We start from the raw sequence: 18204 nt of genomic DNA on the forward strand, positions 1-18204 counted from the left end.
TTCTGGTAACGATGCTCTGGCATTGATTACAAAGAAAGTGCGAGAAAGTAGGAAAAATCCAAGGAATTGATTAAAGGCAAACAGAAATTTCTTATTGAATCACGTCCGAGTTATTGTTTCAAGGATAGGTCTCGGTCCGGGTTAATTATCCCAGAGGGTCCTAGGGGAGATGAACTGTGTATTAAGATGTACGGCGGAGGTGAGCAGGTACGGCGTCTTAATCGATGTTCAATAATAACATTACACCAACTATTGGAATAGCGCAAGCAATTTCGGCACGCTCACAGAGCCATTAAGGGACGGTAGCTTCATCAATAATTTTTTATTTCAAAAATTCAAAACTTACACCAAAGGCAACATACCACTGTAAATAGGGTAATGCGCTCTAATAAAATAAGCTCAAGTCTGCTTTTTATTTAATAACAAATTAGTGAAATGATTGGTTGCAGCCACTTTGTTGTTATATGGTTACGTTTTTCTATTGAAGTGTTATCAAAATTTTGACATTTATGGCTTTTGTACAGATAGTGCAAAAAAGCGCTAATTGTTTTTTTTTATAATGTAATTTGGCCTGTTAGTAAATGCCAGTTTTTTGATGTTGTCTTTGTCACAATTCACAATTTCATAATTGTCAGGCATCTTCCAAACTTCTATGAAGATTTCTCATGTTCTCCCATTTCGTTTTTAACACAGACTATGACACTGCACTGGCAAGATCATCAAATATGACATTTCTTTTGATAGTTTTCTAAGTACAAAATTTGTTATAAAAAAGTATAAAAGTTATATCAATAAAATTTTTCAAATTCTTTTTTGTTTTTGAGTTTTGCAATTTTTTTCTAATACCAATCTGCTATAAAAACTTTTTTTTACAAGGGCTTTGAACTAAAGATTCAGTTTTTATCAAAAAATATTTATAATTATTATTTTGTGAAGGGAAATGATTTTTAAAAAACGCTTGGTTCCATACTTTTTATTCACGTTGTATGATTAAATTTGCTTCTTGTCACTTTTGTTTAAAAAAAACGTACTTAACTTTCTATACCTAGGTACTAAGTTTTTAACTAAAATCGAACAGTCATCAATCTGTTGATGTCTTATTCGGTTTCCAATTATTATTAAGCTCTGGTCGCTGACTGCCAAGTGAATCCTCTCCCGATTTAATAAAAACTCCTTATGACAGAATGACAGTTCGGTTTCCGGTGTCTCGGCCCAATATATAACAGATATGTACTAGTAATATGTATGGTAATGCAATTAGGACGCCATTGTCGCAATCGGATCCTAGTTTTAAAACTATGATAAATAATTCACGGCAACATGGCGCGACTTTGTCAACTTGTCGCATCCATCAAAACAGTCCCGAGTTTGCATAATAGCCGCCATAATACCTCTCTTGAACTCTTGAATTATCATAAATAATTGCTTGGATGAGATGTTAATATACAAAACTTACAGGGGAAAAATTCTAGTTTAATTCGAACTTGTAATATAAAGAATAAGCCCGATTCGAGATGGTGGAAAATAAAAGCACGAGCACATATTTCTTGAGGGAATTCGGCAAGGGTCAGATAAAGTCTTTATGTTTCAATTCATCGACCGTTTCGGTTTGATAAAAACGCATCGGCAATTTTCCTTCAAATTAAACACGGATTGGGATATCTCACGACACACAAACGTATTACTTTTTTTTTGTCTACCTTGAAATAATGAAACTCGAAGAAATGCGTTGAAAGAATAAAAATTGAAGTGGTATTAAGACGGCTGAGGTCTCGAAATTGCTTGATACAATTTACTCGTTTCATTATTGCTCTAATTTGACATTCCGACTTGCTAAGAGCAAAAATGTCACTCAAACAGGACACCAATTATTCAACAATGCGACGCAAATCAACAACGTATGCCGCAAATGAGCCCCAATTTCATTTTTAATCCAATAAGCGCGACGCTTTTATACCTTTGAAGCGACATTTTCAAAGACATTTTTCAAGGCTTTGTCACAGACTTATTGATTTTGTAATAACAATTTTGTAATGTGTACAAAAGCGTTCATAACCAAGTAATGTAACAAGTGCGAAATGAATTATGAATGGCACAATAGGACGAAATAACTTAAAATTTATTAAAACGGTTGTGAATCATGATTGGATTATCACAGCGGACAAATCCGTGCAATATTTCATACAAAATCTCTATTTCCAACTCGAAAGTATATAAATATATCTGTTATCCATCCTCGCGTCATCATTTATTTGTTTAGTAAACAATTTGTGTCAGCATTACATTTTCCTTTCAGTGAGTGAAAAAGATACATTTGTTTCATTATAATTTTATAAATAATAAAAGCAGTTACAAAAGAAGGACGGGGAAAATAAAATTGTACAATCACTGAACAATTTATTTAGCTCAAAGCAGCAAATTTTTGTTAATTAACTGCAATAATTGATACAGGCGTGTTTCAAAAGTTCTCATTAAACTTTAAGCGTCTGGATTTTTTGTGATTTTGCAATTGCTACAAGGGAATCTGCAAAAAATTGAAATATTTAAAGCCGGTAAGTAAAATAGGGTTTAGAGCTTTAGTTTTGGAGCTTTAGCTCGGCTTATGCACAACTCTTACCTATAAGCTTGGAGGAAAGTTTCTTCGAGCGTCTAAACCTCGCCGACGTCTCCAGTTCGTACCTAACATCGATAAAATTCCTCCGAAGAATTTTTTTTACGATTTGGGGGACCCAGCGCTTTTTAAATTTTTCCGAGGTCAAGACTTTTTCTAACTGAGCCAGAAAGTCGGCCATTTTTTCCAATTTCCGGGCATGACTGACCATTTGTAAGCACTGAATGTCACTTACAGCGAGTCCTACCATTAGGTTCATTAAAACAATGCTTGTGAGGATTATAAATAAGAGAAAAATGACTCTCGAGGAGGGTCTTTCGAGTCCAGTGAACAAGTCCGAATAGTCGAATTCTCCCATCATCATGACTGTTGTCTTGACGAGGGCGCGCCAAGGGTCGTTGAATTCTCTACAGTTTGCAAACTCGATCGAAAAACTTAGAGAGAAACCCACCACCAGGCACAGGAATGCCAACAAAACCTGGAATAGGAGTTGGGAGAACTGCCACACAACTCATTTAAATTACCCTAATAACGTTCTGTAAGACGGCGGAAAACATGAGTGCATAATATCCGTACGTTGGAAGTCTGCCAATTAACAACATTAATTCTGTCCATGACAGTAGAGTCGCTATGCTGGTTACGTGCAACACCCAATTTGGAGTAGCTGAAAGAAGGCAATGTGACACGCGAGCCACAAGAGGGCCACAAGATGGTTGGTTTATTAAGACGTAGCACCAAGAGTTAAACAAATGTTACGACAAGTGAATTTGACTTTAATGGCAAAAGTTTTTGTAAATTACTTTGAAATGAATTGCATTAGAATGAACATACTGTTCAGAATTTAATATTACATTTTTATATTTAATAAAAAAATCTTTTTTCAGAACCAAAATTCAGATTTTTTTATTCCGAATTTTTATATACAGAGTGTCCCAGCGAGTTGAAAAAGTCCAATAAAAGTGATCTTTAAATGATAAAATTATATAGGACATTGATAGATACTAATCTAGTTCGTCGCCTGAAATTATTTTCAACTATACAGCGTGTTTTTTTTAAATAAAACTCCATATGTTTTTTAACATTTTTAGATGTAAATTTTTATGACAATGTTTTTAAGCTTAACTTTTATTGGTCGATTTTGCTTAGTTTTAAAAATAAGACGGTTTTTTTACACAAAAACTAAGACATCTAGAAATATTTTTTTCTACCGCAAAGAAGAAGGTGTTTATATGTAATTAAAAACTAAAAAAATATTTAAAAATACTATTGCTTCAGTAGCCAAAAAGTGCACAGTTGCAAGAGATGGAAGAAATATCACTTAATGATCACATTTGTGTCAAACTAAATCCATTTTCTTAATTTTTACAATAAAATAATTAAAATTTCAGTATTTATAAGGACTTTTACAATCTCTGGATAAATCAAGGGATAACTGATCCGTGGTGGAATTACTATGGTTGTCATAATATCAACAATGCTCAGAGATTGATAGGCATTGTTACTACAGTTAATATTGAATGTTAAATATCTTTCATTTATCAATTCTAGACATTAAAAGTGTATTTTTTTAGGTAGACAATTTATCAATCTATTAGATGCAAAAAAAAATAGGCTGTTCAATTAAAATTTTTTAATTTGTTTAATTTTTCACAAACTTCTTAATTTATTAATCTTTACAAATGCAAAACACAAAAAAATTGTTACAGCCTTAAATTCTGTACTCTGTTCTTTGGAGAAGTGAGAAAAAATTTGTTCTAGCTAGTTTTTGTGTAAAAAAAAACCGCCTTATTTCTCAAACTTGCGAAATCGACTAATAAAAGTTTAGCATAAAAACATTGTTTTAAAAGCAAAAAACAAACGGTGTTTCATTTTAATAAAAGTTTGTGTCGTAACTTATTTTTGGAACATGCTGTTTGCTTGAAAGTAATTTTAGGTGATGCTCTAGATTAGTATCTATCAATGTCCTATACAATTTTTTTATTTTACTATTTAAAGATTATTCATGGACTTTTTCAACTCGCTGGTACACCCTGTATATATGATTACAAAGAGATTTTTAAATACATAACGTAATAGTCTAAAATACGGTACAAAATTTGAAAACAATGTTTTAATATTAACTGTTACTCTCCTACTGGCAAGAAGTTTTTATTTAATAATTAGAATTTTTAATTTTAAATTTATATATCCAAGTCGTATATACTCGAATTATCAAATTTGAGTAAGTATATGAGTTATGAGTCCAGTTTGAAAATAAATTTGTGGACTTTAATTTGTTTATTTGAAATCGCAGTGTTAGCACATGCCGTCTCATAAATCCCATTTTTGTTCCACTTTCCCGTGCAATAATTTCCAAAAATCCCACTCACCCAGTTCATTCTCTCTATTCTCGTCACGCATTCCTGCGATTGCTACAATTAAAGAGAGCGATGTGCAGGCGAGATTCAACCACATTTCGTATTTCCTGAAGTGATTCCCGTGCGTCAGACAGCACTGCAACAGTCAACTATAAATCAAACCTCTTCGTTATTTTTTCATCCCAAATTAATTGCCCCAAAATGCTCTATTAATTAAAACTAAAGGAGCGGGAACAAGCCGCATCGATCCCTAATAGAGCTCCCAACTTGATTCATTCGATTAAAACATGATTACGTGAATCCTTCGGGACCTAGTCTTACGAATTATCGGCCGTATAACGCAAAATACCTCTAATACACCGTGGCCCAAAAGGCACGCGCCGCTCCAGATCGATATCCACCTCGAAGCCGTCATCAACACGTCAAGATTCGGGTAATCGCGACTCAACATCACATACACGGAGAACGAAAGCACGAAAAGTACATAAGCGAAGATCCACAAATAGAAGAAATAGCACATTCTCGACCACTTTATTGACAGGTACAGCTCTGCAAAAGGAAAATATTGGAGGAAAGTGACAAGTGACACTCTCACCGATCACCGGGTGTTGCAACACGGAAGTTTTCTCCTCTTCGCAGGCTGAAACAAGGAGGCGTGAAATGACGGACATTTGACGACCACTTCGAGGAGGCGCCAGAACCCCAAAATCTAAATAAAAAATAATTTCTTTATTCGACAAATTCTCAACTTACCAACAAAGTACTTGTTCTTTTCCCCTTTTTCGAGTATCACACTCGAGTCCAAAACTTCGGTCAAAAACTCGACCGGTTTTGTCATGTTTTCAAAAATCGCCTCCATTACACTCTCCCCTTGGAGATCAACTCGGCTTAAATCAGCCCTTTTTGCGATTAGCATCTTCAAACAGCGTTTATGGTCCTGTTGGGCAGCTAGGAAAGCAGGTGTTCTGCCGTTAATATCCTCGCCATCGATCATTTCCTCACTTCTCTTATCTCCGAGGAGCAGAGCCAGGATTGTGTCATCCCCTTTCTCAGCCACGACGTGGAGTAAATTATTGTTACGAACATCAGCGCCGGCTTTGAGAAGCCGCTCCACTAGGTGTTTTTTACCGTAGAAGACAGCACTGTACAACGGAGTATCATTGCAAACATTGACGTCCGCTCCATGCGCGATTAAAAGCTCAACAATTTCTTCGAAGGTTTCGTCATTTTTAATGCACTCTGCGAAGATGATTGGAGTTCGGCCGTTGGAGTCGGTGACGTTGGGGTTAGTCCCCGCCTGAAGAAGATGCCTGGCGAGGGAAACATCCCCGGAAGTGACGGCTCGATGCAGCGGAGAAATCGATGAGGCCATAATGAAAACACGACCACTTCATCGAGGAACAAGGTAATAAATGTGAATTCGAGCCCGACCGCAGACCATTCAAGATTAATAAACTCTTATCGCGCCTAAACCGCTTCCCTTATGGTCAATATGAGCTTGTTTAGGATGCTTATCGCTAAATTTAAAACATTTATTTACATTTTTATGGAGCGCTCCCTGAAAGATAGCGGCTTTTGCGCACTTGCCGACGATCAAAAACTCATCAAGCTTTTATACACATCGGAAAATGATCAATCATCAGAGGAAAATTAAAAGATGCGATTCGGCAAAAGGTCATTGGGATGCCGGCAAGTGGAAGAAACGGCAGGAAGTCGATGGGGATTTAATTATGAATGCTACAGACAATGATTTTATTCAAAGGAATGCAATGAAAGAAATCGGAATTTCGCTTTTCGGGGTAAATTTTTCAAAGTTAAGAAGCTTAAAAAATATTGAAAGAAGTGAAATAAATTTCATACATAGAAATTTACAATAATAAAGGAATTAATCAAAACTAAGAAAAAGCAGAGAATATATAAAATCACATTTTATTTCATTTTTAAAATATGACTTTAACATGACACACTTTTCAATAATAGCTATCCACTACGTGTATAATAAACAAGTGATTTTTTTATTTAGTGGAAGAATATTGAGTCCACAATCACAACTGTGACATAGTGAGAGAATTTTGATTTGTTTTATTCACTTATTATTAAGAATACACTTTAAATTTGCAGTGAGTATATAAATTTGGAAAAAGTACAAACGAAAAATAAAGCATTTGAATGCTTTCTTAATGATGTATTTTTGGGGTCAGGTTGTTTAAATTTAGATTTTCGTTTATAAAGTCAGAATCGCCTGGTGATTTTCGTTTTGGTTATGCTCAATTCGATTTAAGGAATGTTGTTCAATGGAGCATCCTGCTTAAATCCATATAGATTTTGCACGTCTGGCGAATTTTTCCGGAGGCCTTTCCGGTATGATTTCTATTAGAAGAAAAGGTGCAGGTACGCCGTAAATCCGGTCGTCCTTTTGGTGTCTCTCGACGAAAGTGTAGTTTATATGCAAATAAGCTCAAAGTTTCTAGAGGCCATTAAGGGCCTTCTAAAATCAAAAGTTATTTAAATATTTATATAAATAGGTCCTAGGTCTCGAATCCGGATTTGTGGTCAGCGCAAATATGAAATTCTTGATGCAAATCCGGAGTTACAATCAATTAAATATTATAGAGTTGGCAAGTTGGAAAGGGTTGTTTTATCTCGTGTGCAATACATTAAGCAAACCGCAAAGTTGCCTAACTAGACGACACGGACGGGGATTTTTCGTTCCTGTGGGAGATGTATATACAATGCGGCTGAAATTTAATCCTTACGAGCATTAGACGAGCCAGAAAGGCGGGCAATACCCAGATTTAGGTAAATAGTTAATTTTACAAAGGCGCTATCAAGGTCTGCCGCTTGAAGCGCTAGTTTCTCCTTTGGACCTCGGGCCATTGATGCACCAGAGATAGACGGCATTGTTAACTGCGATTACCCCTGGGCTTCAATTGTTGATGTCCGCATTGTTACTGAAATAAGATCTTAGACTGGTACTCGAGAACGACGCACAAAAGGCAGGCCAAATCCTCAAAGCGAGATTTATCCTGAGAAAAACTAGGATTAATTGCTTACCGTCAAGAAACGGCACATTTTGACACTGTTTAAACAATAAATAAAACACATTTTTAAACCACTATATTTCTTATCCATGTTTTGAAAAAACTTAGAAATATCTAACATTTCTAACAGCACATCTAGCTAAAAAATGAACTGGAATCTTTTAGCAATTTAATCTTTAAAATCTCTTTACTTTGAACTTTTATAATTTAATATTTTTAACCACAAAAACTCATTAATATTTTTTGAGTAGCAAAGGAGGTGAAAAATGTTGTAGGACGGTGGAATTTTTCCTTCATTTTAATTAATAAACTTCTGGTAAAAATTTAACGATTAGCAAATTCGGTTTATATCTCCCCTTATCGATTCCTTTATAGCCTTCATTATCAGCTCCCGTCTTATTTGGGTGTTTGTGTTGATGTTCCTCCGGGCATCCGTATCTCCTTCTCCCGGTGCAATTTGGAATTATGCTGCGACGTCTTAATTGTGCGCCGCTGCAACATAATTGCCGGATTACCCCGGATTGCTCGATAATTATTCATTGTGAAGTTTCAAAGCTCTCAAGTCTCCTGGTGGCCGATTTTAAACAAACACTCGAACTTTTTCATTGCTGTTTCTTCCCCCAACGAGCTTTCGGATTTTACTACTTAAATCCCTCCATAAACTTTTAATTAATACTCCAGTCTTGCTTCCAACACGACTGATTTTATTTTACACGAAATATTTTTATGCAACTATAACTCGCGCAGAATAATCGAGTCGAACAACTTGCTTCAACTTTATTGACGATCGTACAATTCCCTAACTTTGACTACCAAGAGAATTGCTTGTATTTTCATTATGGTAAGAAGTGTGTGCCGGAGTCGACGGGGGAGATGGACGCGAGTGAAAACTTCAGAATTATTACAAGAGAAAATTTTCATATTTTATCCATTGCGACCCCTCTTTTGAATAATTTAAATAAATGAATTTGCACATAAGGGCTCCGTAATTCGTTTTAATTAAAATTCGAATTACATTAATTCCATTTCAATGTAAACAAAACAAAATCAATCAAAATTATTATATTATGCTCTTGTTTGATCTCTAGCAAACATAATTTTGTTTAAATTGGATTTATTCATTATTCACTGGCATTAAACCAGACCATGCAAATGTGTCACATTTATAAACAACAAAAAACAAGTCAACGCAGATTATCCAAAAACATAAAGCTTAAGGGCTCTCACAATGATCAACAAATTTTCCAATCTCTGGCTTTGTTTTCAATTATTGTTTTAGAAAAACATAATTGTTTTTTTGCTTAGCTTTTTATTAAAACATTTAAAGAAGAATTATTAATATTTGTAAATGTAAGAATTTTTCGTTTTTTGTTTTATTCGTCTTAGTGTGTGGTTCTTGTTCCTCGTACTTGAAATAATGCATTATTTATATGTTTTATTCGTACTAATGTGGCATTAAGATGTCAGAAAGCTTTTAAGGAATAAAATCTGCTGTGCATGCAAATAAAGCCGTGTTTAGATCAGGCGTCGTCGCCTCAATGCGGCCCTGCTTTCTAGCAAAGTTCAGCGACAAGTAGAGTTTGATAAATCAACGCAAAGTTGCACTTTAAACATAAAGTAACCGATTTAAAAAGTTTTTATTGCGTTTATAAATCAAGATTCGGTTGTCGTCTGAGACAAATCGAATCGTCCAGATGCAACGGAGCAAAAATCGATCTAATCCTGTTCACTTTTTATTTCTTATATTGAATTATTGTCATCCATCAGCCGAACGTCGCTGATCGATACTGCAATTATGTTAAAGCCGAGGGAAGAATTCAAATTATTCAGAGTTCAGAACTGGAGATAATCGGTTTAAAACGAGGGAATGCGGATATGAAATTTTTGATTTTAATCGGGAATTTGTAAATCGTCAAAGTTGGGTGTTGCGAGTGTGTTTTATTAATGGGAAATACGTTTTATTACCTTACAGGGATGACTGCACGGCTTTGGTCAGCAGGAAATTATCAGAAACCTCAGTGGAACAAAGTTGGAACTTTCCCACACAGCTTGTACAAATAAGCTCTGCTACAAAAGACGACATAATTAATATGTTGTAACTAAATCCTTTTTATTTCAGATAAACTTAAGTACATGTCCTATTATATTCGATTTAATTAAATTACAAATGTCACAAAACGAGATCAGATATATGATTTAGGAAAATTGAAGAACAGAAAAAAGCAACTTAATGTTCATGGTTGCGATATGGTTTCTCTCTAGATCCCATTTGATCCGTGCATAAATTCTTATATAAAACTACCCTCGGGCTTACCTTATACATTTTCATTATACAAAATATTTTTCTACGTCTATAAAACCGTGAAACGAATAACAATTCCGGTTTAGGCCAATCACGAATTTCGTATGCAAGTTCGAACATGCACAGTGTTGATTTTAATATCGATAGAATGCCTTTCAATTGAGCAATCTGCATAAATACATACAGATTACGCCGCTGCAATTTGATGTTGTTTCACAATTCTTAGATTTAGAGCGTTTTCATCATTTCTGTAGCTTCATATATTCACCATCCCTGGTTAATCAAAAACCATGATTTCAAATACCAACAATACTTGATTTACTAATTATCGAAATGCAACAAATGAGAAATAATTATTTGTATAACAAGAAAGAAAAGACTTTTTCTTGCAGTGTAATACGTATAATTTTTCCTACGATCTAGCAAAAAACTTCAAAAAAATTTTTTTTTGATATTCCAGTTTTGCCATTACATCTAGCAGCATTTTTTTGTTTCTTTTTGTACCTGACCACTTTTCTTTCTGAAAGTACGGTGGAAAAGCTTACTTGCTGTTAAAAATTGATTAAAACTGCTTTCTATTAATAGACTACAATGTGAAAATAAATTAATATTTAATTGTTACCATTTTGTGCAGCTTTAAAAATAGCTATTTACGGTATTAGACCGGTAGCAACATTTTAATGACCTTGCCAATACGTTACCGCTTGAGCCGTATGTTTGGCAATGCCGTAAAAATGCTACCGGTCGTATATTGTACAAGTTTTTTTAGTATACTGTACACTTCCAAATTAAACAAAAATTCAGTAAAACAAAAATTTAACTAGCGTTTACATAGTTACAAACGGGTCACGTGGACAGGCTACCGGCCAGTAGATAGTCCGGTAGTAGACTACTAGGTAATTTTTTTACCGGACTCGTTTGTAACTATGTAAACGCAAGTTACCAATTTAGTATCCTAAAAAGATTTTTTTCTATTTCGGTTTTAGAATAAGTCTATTCCAGCACCCAAATGACGTCATTTGAGTGCTGGAATAAGTCGTTGGCGTTAATTTAATTTTAGTGACGGACATTCTTCACAATTCATTTTCAAATGTGAAAATAAGAATTATTTTTATTTTTTACAGCCGCCTAAAATTATTATAAATATAAATATAAATTATAAATGTCGCCAACCGTCGCAAAATTCTATAGAAAAAAAAATAAAATAAAATGTTCGTTTTTTAATTTATAAAATGATATAAAGCGGCAAAATAGAAAAAATAGTATAAAGCACTTGTTGTAGAATGTTGTTCAAGCACTCATTTGTTCCTCAACTCGCCGCTACGCGGCTCGTTTCGGAATTTCAGATTTGTGCTTGAATAGAATACCTTCTGCAACTTATACTTTAATATACTATTTTAATATTTCCCGAATTCTGAATGAATGTGTAGAGAAGAGCCAAAAATTAATTTTCTAATAGCTGTCATAAATTTTAAAACTCTAAAGGCACCCGAAGAGCTTTTTCCATCCAAATCAAGCTTTTAAAAGTTTCCAAAAGGCTAAGCTCATACATTCTCTACCTCTTCTCTAACAGAAAATAATTCAACTTGTGTTTATACAGACTGTTGCAAAACTCTTAGAATTTCCAAATTATTATTAGAAAACTTAATCTAAGTTTGCAGAGGTCGTGACTCTGTACACTTTCATTGGAATTGGATCGATAAGTCTTAGATCTCTGATCTTTTGGAAATGATTATATTACGACCGTTATTGCGATTTTGTTTACTTAATATTTTGGATTTGTCTTTTTATTGAATTCTAGCTCATGCAAGATTCAGCGATGCGAAAGTGTTAATAATTTGTTTCTGATCCCTAAAAGTATCGTCGCAAGCGTAATTCTTCAATTTCGAGCGACAAATTTTCTCCCTAAGCCTGTCGTTATTTCGTACCGAAACCGGTGCAAAAAGAGCATCTTGACAATAATTAACCCAGCCCGAGCTCCGGATAATTCCTAATAAATTTGGCTAAACACGAGGCGAGCGTATTGTTGTAACTTAGCGTAAAAGCAGCCAGGAAATAAATCTTCATGGTTTCGGTGCGAACATGCTTTAACAAGAACCAACTGTATTACCAGATCTATCACTTAAAGTGAATAACCATGTAAGTCACTTTCGTACCCAAATCTCGATATTTTTATGAATCCACATCTTCATTATCTCGTAATCTCCGCCACGGTGAAAAATATTTCCGGCCAAAAATGGCGCTTTGTCCGCCGGAAACCCAATATCAGACCCAGTGGTACTATACGACTCAATTACGCATTGCGCACAATTCTGTGAATGTTCTTAATAATCGTTAGTATGTGTAATTATAAACATTTTTGGGGCCGTTAACGACGGAGGCGGGACTGACCTCTCATACATTGCACAAGAGGGACTCGTGCTATTTGACCCAGAGAGCGAGATTTTAGCCGGGTTTGCAACCCTTCTACATACATGAGCGAAAAGCCATTTTTTTCCTATCGATGCGAAACTTTCAAACTGTTGGAGTGTTTATGAGTGCTTACATCAGCTAAGAGTTTCAACAAGCACACTGATGATTTTGTATATTGTTTTGATGTGTGATGAATAGAATGTGAAACTCTTAACTGGAATTTTCTTCGAGGAGACGCTTAGAAGTTTCAAGGAGAGTTGCAAGGTTTTTATTTTATATTACGTGACTTTAACACTCGTTGAAGCTTTTACAAACTAAACCAAAATATCAAATTGTTTCATCAAATGTATTAAAAATACTTTTTAGCTAAATTTGTGTTAGAAAGGTCTTTACAACATCATTTGCTAAATTAATTTTTGTGCACTCTACTAGTGCAATTAGTTTTTAGGTTGAGACTGAGCATCTCTTTGCATTTCGTTAATTAGAAAACCGTAATTACCCTCTTATCAAAATTGAAAAGTCTTGTCTTGAGCTCGTTTTTCCCTTGATTCATTTATCAAAATTCCGTTTATGGCAAGCCGTCAAATCCTACAAGAGGCGTATATAAATAAGCCTCTGATTGTTGCTCCGACGCTAAACAAGTCGTCTCTTACTTTTCCACTTTGCTTTCAAGGACACCCTCGAAATTTGAGTATAGAGAAGCGCTCATGTGTAGGTGATGAATAAATGCGCCGATATTGCCTCCGAAGAGAGATATGAATTATGGCCGCCTCTGGCCGGAAAATAAAAGGGCCGTTTGATCCTTCTCTCGCGAGAATGTGACTCGTCTCGTGGCAAATCGGGACATACCTCACGTCTGTATCGGACGTTTGCCATCGCTGATAAAGAGATGGAATTCAACAGACGGCTGAGAAATTTCAAATCGCGACGATAAGGACGCGCTTTCCATCTTCGATAAAAGGATAACGGAAGGAAAGGGGAATTGTTTCTGGCACGGAGGCTTTTTCACGGGATTGGACAGCCAGGAAGAGAAAAAATAGATTTTCAAAAGGAAAGCCGAAACTGACGACGTTTTATTCTTCTGATACTCATCTGGAAGCTAAAATAAACCATTAGAATTTTATCTCCAATATTTGTATTTATTATTTTTGGAATAGTTTTAATCCTCTTTGTCACGTGATAAATAAAATGTCCAAGTTTTCTCATCAGTCTTGATTAACGTCTGGCGGCTTTTAATTAAAACACTTCCTCTCCCTTTCGGCTCTTTGGGGAATTAGAGAACAATTCCGCGTTCCGACTGTGCCGACAAATTATATACATGTCCGACATGCAGAAACCGTCAACTCCAATTGGTCTTGTAATGGCTTTGGCGCCGAATTTTTCATCGCGTAATTGCATTTATGGCCGAGTTAAAATCACACCGTGGAACATGATCTGTTTGATGTCGAGGTGATAACATCTCTTGGGACGATGCGCATGATACGGGCCTTGCGGATAAAGGACATGACGGGCCGCAGGTGCCACCATGGCTAGATAAATGCTCAGGTCAAAGCGTAATCAACAGTTACGAACTTTCGGAGAGTGATTGAAAAGGACTAAATGCCGGTCCATTCCGAGCTTTTAGAGAGTAATGCGACAACAGCACAAAGATACAAATGAAACAGTCAATTGTGGCCGCAAACGACGATTTTTAGTTTTGCTGATGCGGCTTTGGGTCGATAAAGGCTCAAACGGCGGGACTTAATTGAGTCAAAAAACTGTCTTTTGAAGCGTTTTTACCATTTGCTTACTTATGCACTAGCCCAGTGCATCCACCATTTTTAATTTGGTAAAAATGTTTACACCATTTCAACTAAAACTGCTAATGAGTTTCTTATGACTTGCTTTTAACAAATTTTTAAAATTAATCTTTTTATTCGAAACTAAAGTTTAAATTTATTAAACAACATGCAATAAAACATAAACAATGTATTACCTACTATTGATTACCAGACAGGCTCTAACTAAACAAAAACATAAAAAACTATAGTAGAGAAGTATTGATTAAACAGCTTTGTTCATTGTTTTTTTAAGATCCGAATTAAAAAAAAAATGAATGCATTTCTTCATATGCTTTATTAACAATTTTAATAATTAAAAATTTGATTGTTGTTTCTATTTTTTTTAACTTGAAACGGAAATTTCAAATTAAACAAAAACATTTACAAAACAAAAGATTCATTAAAATAGAGAATATTTATTTACCACTACTACTAATTATAACGTAAAATAAGCCTGGACACAGTGTGTTTAAAATTATTTTACCGCGTAGAAAGCGTTTTCTTGTCAAAAGCATATACGCTTGTAATCAAGCGTAGATATTTTTTGGAACAAAACAAGAATAAAAAATGTTGAATAAGTGTGCTCGCAGCATAAGTGAGTTTTAATGCTCATGGCATTTGAGTTCCGCTGGAAAACTTATGGAAATAGTGCATGCAAAATCCCTTTAGATTTTCCTTTTCCGTGTAGTTGTCGGTGTAAACATGCCAAGGCTGCGGCGGCCATTTAGAGGCTTATAAAATTAAGCGTCGTCGACTGTCACTAATGGCGGATTAGCGATTGTTATCGCCGATAAATTTATTGCAAAGAATGGCCTTTCTTGCCGATAAGACTTCTCGACACGCCAGTTTTGCTTTAAACGAAACAAAGTTGATGGATTTTCTCCGATCGCGTTTTAAAGCGCTGCTAAGGCCAATTTGGTCCGTTTTACAAGGCGCCATAAATTAGAACGCTGTCGGTATATTTTCAATTACAGCGGCTATTAACCGAGGCTGGTGCAAAGCGATCAAGCCTTGCACAAAGGGCGGGAGTTACCGCGCTCGATCGCCCTCTCCTTCTGTTCAAGGATCGCAAAAAGGATAACCGAGACGGTTTACAAGGCTCCAAAACGCTTTCATAAACATGTTATAGGCTTGTTTGCCGAGGGACTAAAAGAAGGACTCCATTAAAATAATTACTATTTCAGATGGTGAGGATCGATGCAAAAATTACAAAGTCGCTGAGAGCTATTAAAACGTGCCCCTCATTAGCCGACGTCCATTATAAATCACCTTAATTAATAATACAGAAATAATTCGCTCGACTTCCTGGGAAATTTCGGCGAGCCAACCTGCTGTTGCACCACCAGCTTTACCACATATTAATTAGTTGACGAACAACTTGCGATTATTTATATTGAAGATAAAACAGAGGAAATTTTTATGCCAAGTGGAACAGGAAATTGTAACCACACGTGTCGACTATTAGCGATTGCATTAGACTACATTCGATCAATAGTGAACGAATTCGCACACAAGGGTACCAACTCCGGAGCGCCAAATTCGGACCAAACTTAATTAATGCATTAGCACACACAAGCGCTGTTTCATTCAATTTTAATTGCTAAAACTCAGAGATTTGTTTTCTTTTGGATTTCATGGACAACGCTTTCCAAAAAGGCCAATACATGTTTTTGAAAATGTAAAATTGTAATTAAAACAAACACAAATAAAACAGTTTCTACTAAATACCTACTCAATTAGCAAAAAAAAATAGCTCTTTATAAGCAACGTAACACGATCTTGATTGATTCGTAAACTTAGGTAAGTATTAAAAAAATTGTGAAAACCAAAATTTTATCTTATCAGATGCTATACACATTTGACTTTAAAATGCTTGTTTCTAGATAGACTTTGTCAAATACTTTTTTTTTGTGTCTGAATTTATTTTAAAATATTAGATGTTAAGCCGATTTTTACCTTGACTAATTTTATAAATAGTGGTTTAAAATTCGTAAACGGTTATCATCTTGCATTTACATTTTCTCGACCGCTTTCATTATGCACCATCTGTAACAAATAATTTGAATAGTAGTATCAACCTAGTTTAGCCTATTTGCGGCTTAGTTTGCTCACAATTAGGCATTTAGTCGCACCATTTGTCTATAATTACAATTTAAACGTAATATTTCTCTTAAAGTATAATACTTTTGCCAGTCTCCTTTATCCGAACCTAATTAGAATCGACCTTCTCGGTTACCATCTCTCGTCGTCTCTTACATTGTTTTATGGAACGTGCAAATTGGATTACTCTTCGTTAAACAGTATCTCGCAAGGACAATCGAGATATTGCAAGTTCGTTTCCTTGTCGATAACAAGTGTTCCACATACATAGATTTTCGAGCCTCAATTACGTCGAATAAAATGTATTTGGTAGTCGTGGGATTTGTGCCGCTCAAATTGCGCCATAAAAGCAATATTTTTCCGAAAGTTGTATTTAGGTATCGGATATCAAAGCTGGGGGATTCAATATCGCAATCCCCGAGGTATCTAGTCGTAGCAGTCGTCTGGATGATTGACACAGATTCAAAAAGGCTTATTTTTTCAGGTGAATGGGGCTTGGACACTACCAGGTTTTGTCTGCGATTTCTACATCGCGATGGACGTCACATGCTCAACTTCTTCCATCTTCAACTTGGTCGCGATCTCGATAGATAGGTGAGTTGAGAGTGATGGTGGGCGGAAGGGAGCGACATATCCACTCCGACGACTTTAATCAAATTGGTACGAGCGGATGTGGTGTGCGATATTGCGATGATACGACGACACGAGACCTGTTGAAATGTTTATTACATTTTTCAGAGCGGCCATTAATTAGATGTGAACAGTATACGGACTATCGGCAAAGTTGGCTAAGCTGACATAAATAATCTGAAAATTGAAGACTGTATTATTTTGTTAACTAATTTTTGTCGATAACCATTCTCTCAAAGAATTTGAAAAACTTGAATCATTTATAATAATAGGTAGGTATAGTACGTCGGATGTGTCAAAAAAGCCGGGCAGGCAAGACATGGGAAATTCACTGGCGGACACGGAATTTTGGACGATTTGTCATTCGACTGACATAAAAATGTAAAACGGGCCTCACGTTCGGTTTTTGTAATTTTTATCCTGAGAGCCAAAAAAATGACAACAAATCAAAATAATTTATTGATCTTATATAAAAACACGTATTGTTTCGGAAAATCGACGCCAAAAATAAATTTCACTTAAAACTTTCAAATTTTAGTTTCAAACGTCAATCGTAATGACAATAAAGCGTGGCTTACATTAACATTTTTGAACTGTCATAAATTTGATGTCCAAAATTCCGTGTCCGCCAGTGTATTTCCCATGTCTTGCCTGTGATCACACAGAGAAAACAATTTTATAAACAAATGTTCTAGATCTAAGGATTTTCTTTTCAAGGAAAACTCTTAAAACAGTAAAGAAAAACGACAACACAGTTCAAGAACACTTCTTTACCTTAGACAGGTGTAACTATGGTGAACTAATAACTTTGTAAAAAATTAAAATATTGTTAAATAAATAATATATCTTGTGCTAAGAAAATGTTACATTATATTTGCTACAAAGTATTTCATAATATGGCAAGGTAATTTAAATGTTGCCATATGTTGGA

The 18204-nt window shown here is 35.2% G+C and overlaps 2 protein-coding genes across 3 annotated transcripts in view; one reads left to right on the forward strand and one right to left on the reverse strand.

Annotated features, from left to right (window-relative positions):
- The window catches only part of LOC123004838 (dopamine D2-like receptor), a 78459-nt gene that overhangs the window by 51746 nt on the left and 8509 nt on the right, over positions 1 to 18204 (forward strand). For both annotated transcript variants that reach the window (XM_044398303.1, XM_044398302.1), the window contains exon 2: positions 17128 to 17237. In XM_044398303.1, the coding sequence (XP_044254238.1) occupies positions 17128 to 17237 (110 nt within the window). The remainder of the gene's footprint in view (positions 1 to 17127; positions 17238 to 18204) is intronic.
- LOC123004837 (transient receptor potential channel pyrexia-like) lies at positions 2385 to 6340 on the reverse strand. The gene is made up of 7 exons (XM_044398301.1): positions 5722 to 6340; positions 5564 to 5677; positions 5318 to 5517; positions 4981 to 5104; positions 3136 to 3275; positions 2618 to 3089; positions 2385 to 2524 (listed from the first exon to the last, which is right to left on the reverse strand). The coding sequence occupies exons 1-7, from the start codon at positions 6338 to 6340 to the stop codon at positions 2472 to 2474; spliced, it is 1722 nt and encodes a 573-aa protein (XP_044254236.1). The 3' UTR covers positions 2385 to 2471.

The sequence above is a fragment of the Tribolium madens genome, unplaced genomic scaffold (genome assembly GCF_015345945.1).
Source record: "Tribolium madens isolate multiple individuals breed KSU strain unplaced genomic scaffold, Tmad_KSU_1.1 Scaffold_20;HRSCAF=117;Tcas5.2_LG4, whole genome shotgun sequence".
Taxonomy (NCBI): Eukaryota; Metazoa; Arthropoda; class Insecta; order Coleoptera; family Tenebrionidae; genus Tribolium; species Tribolium madens.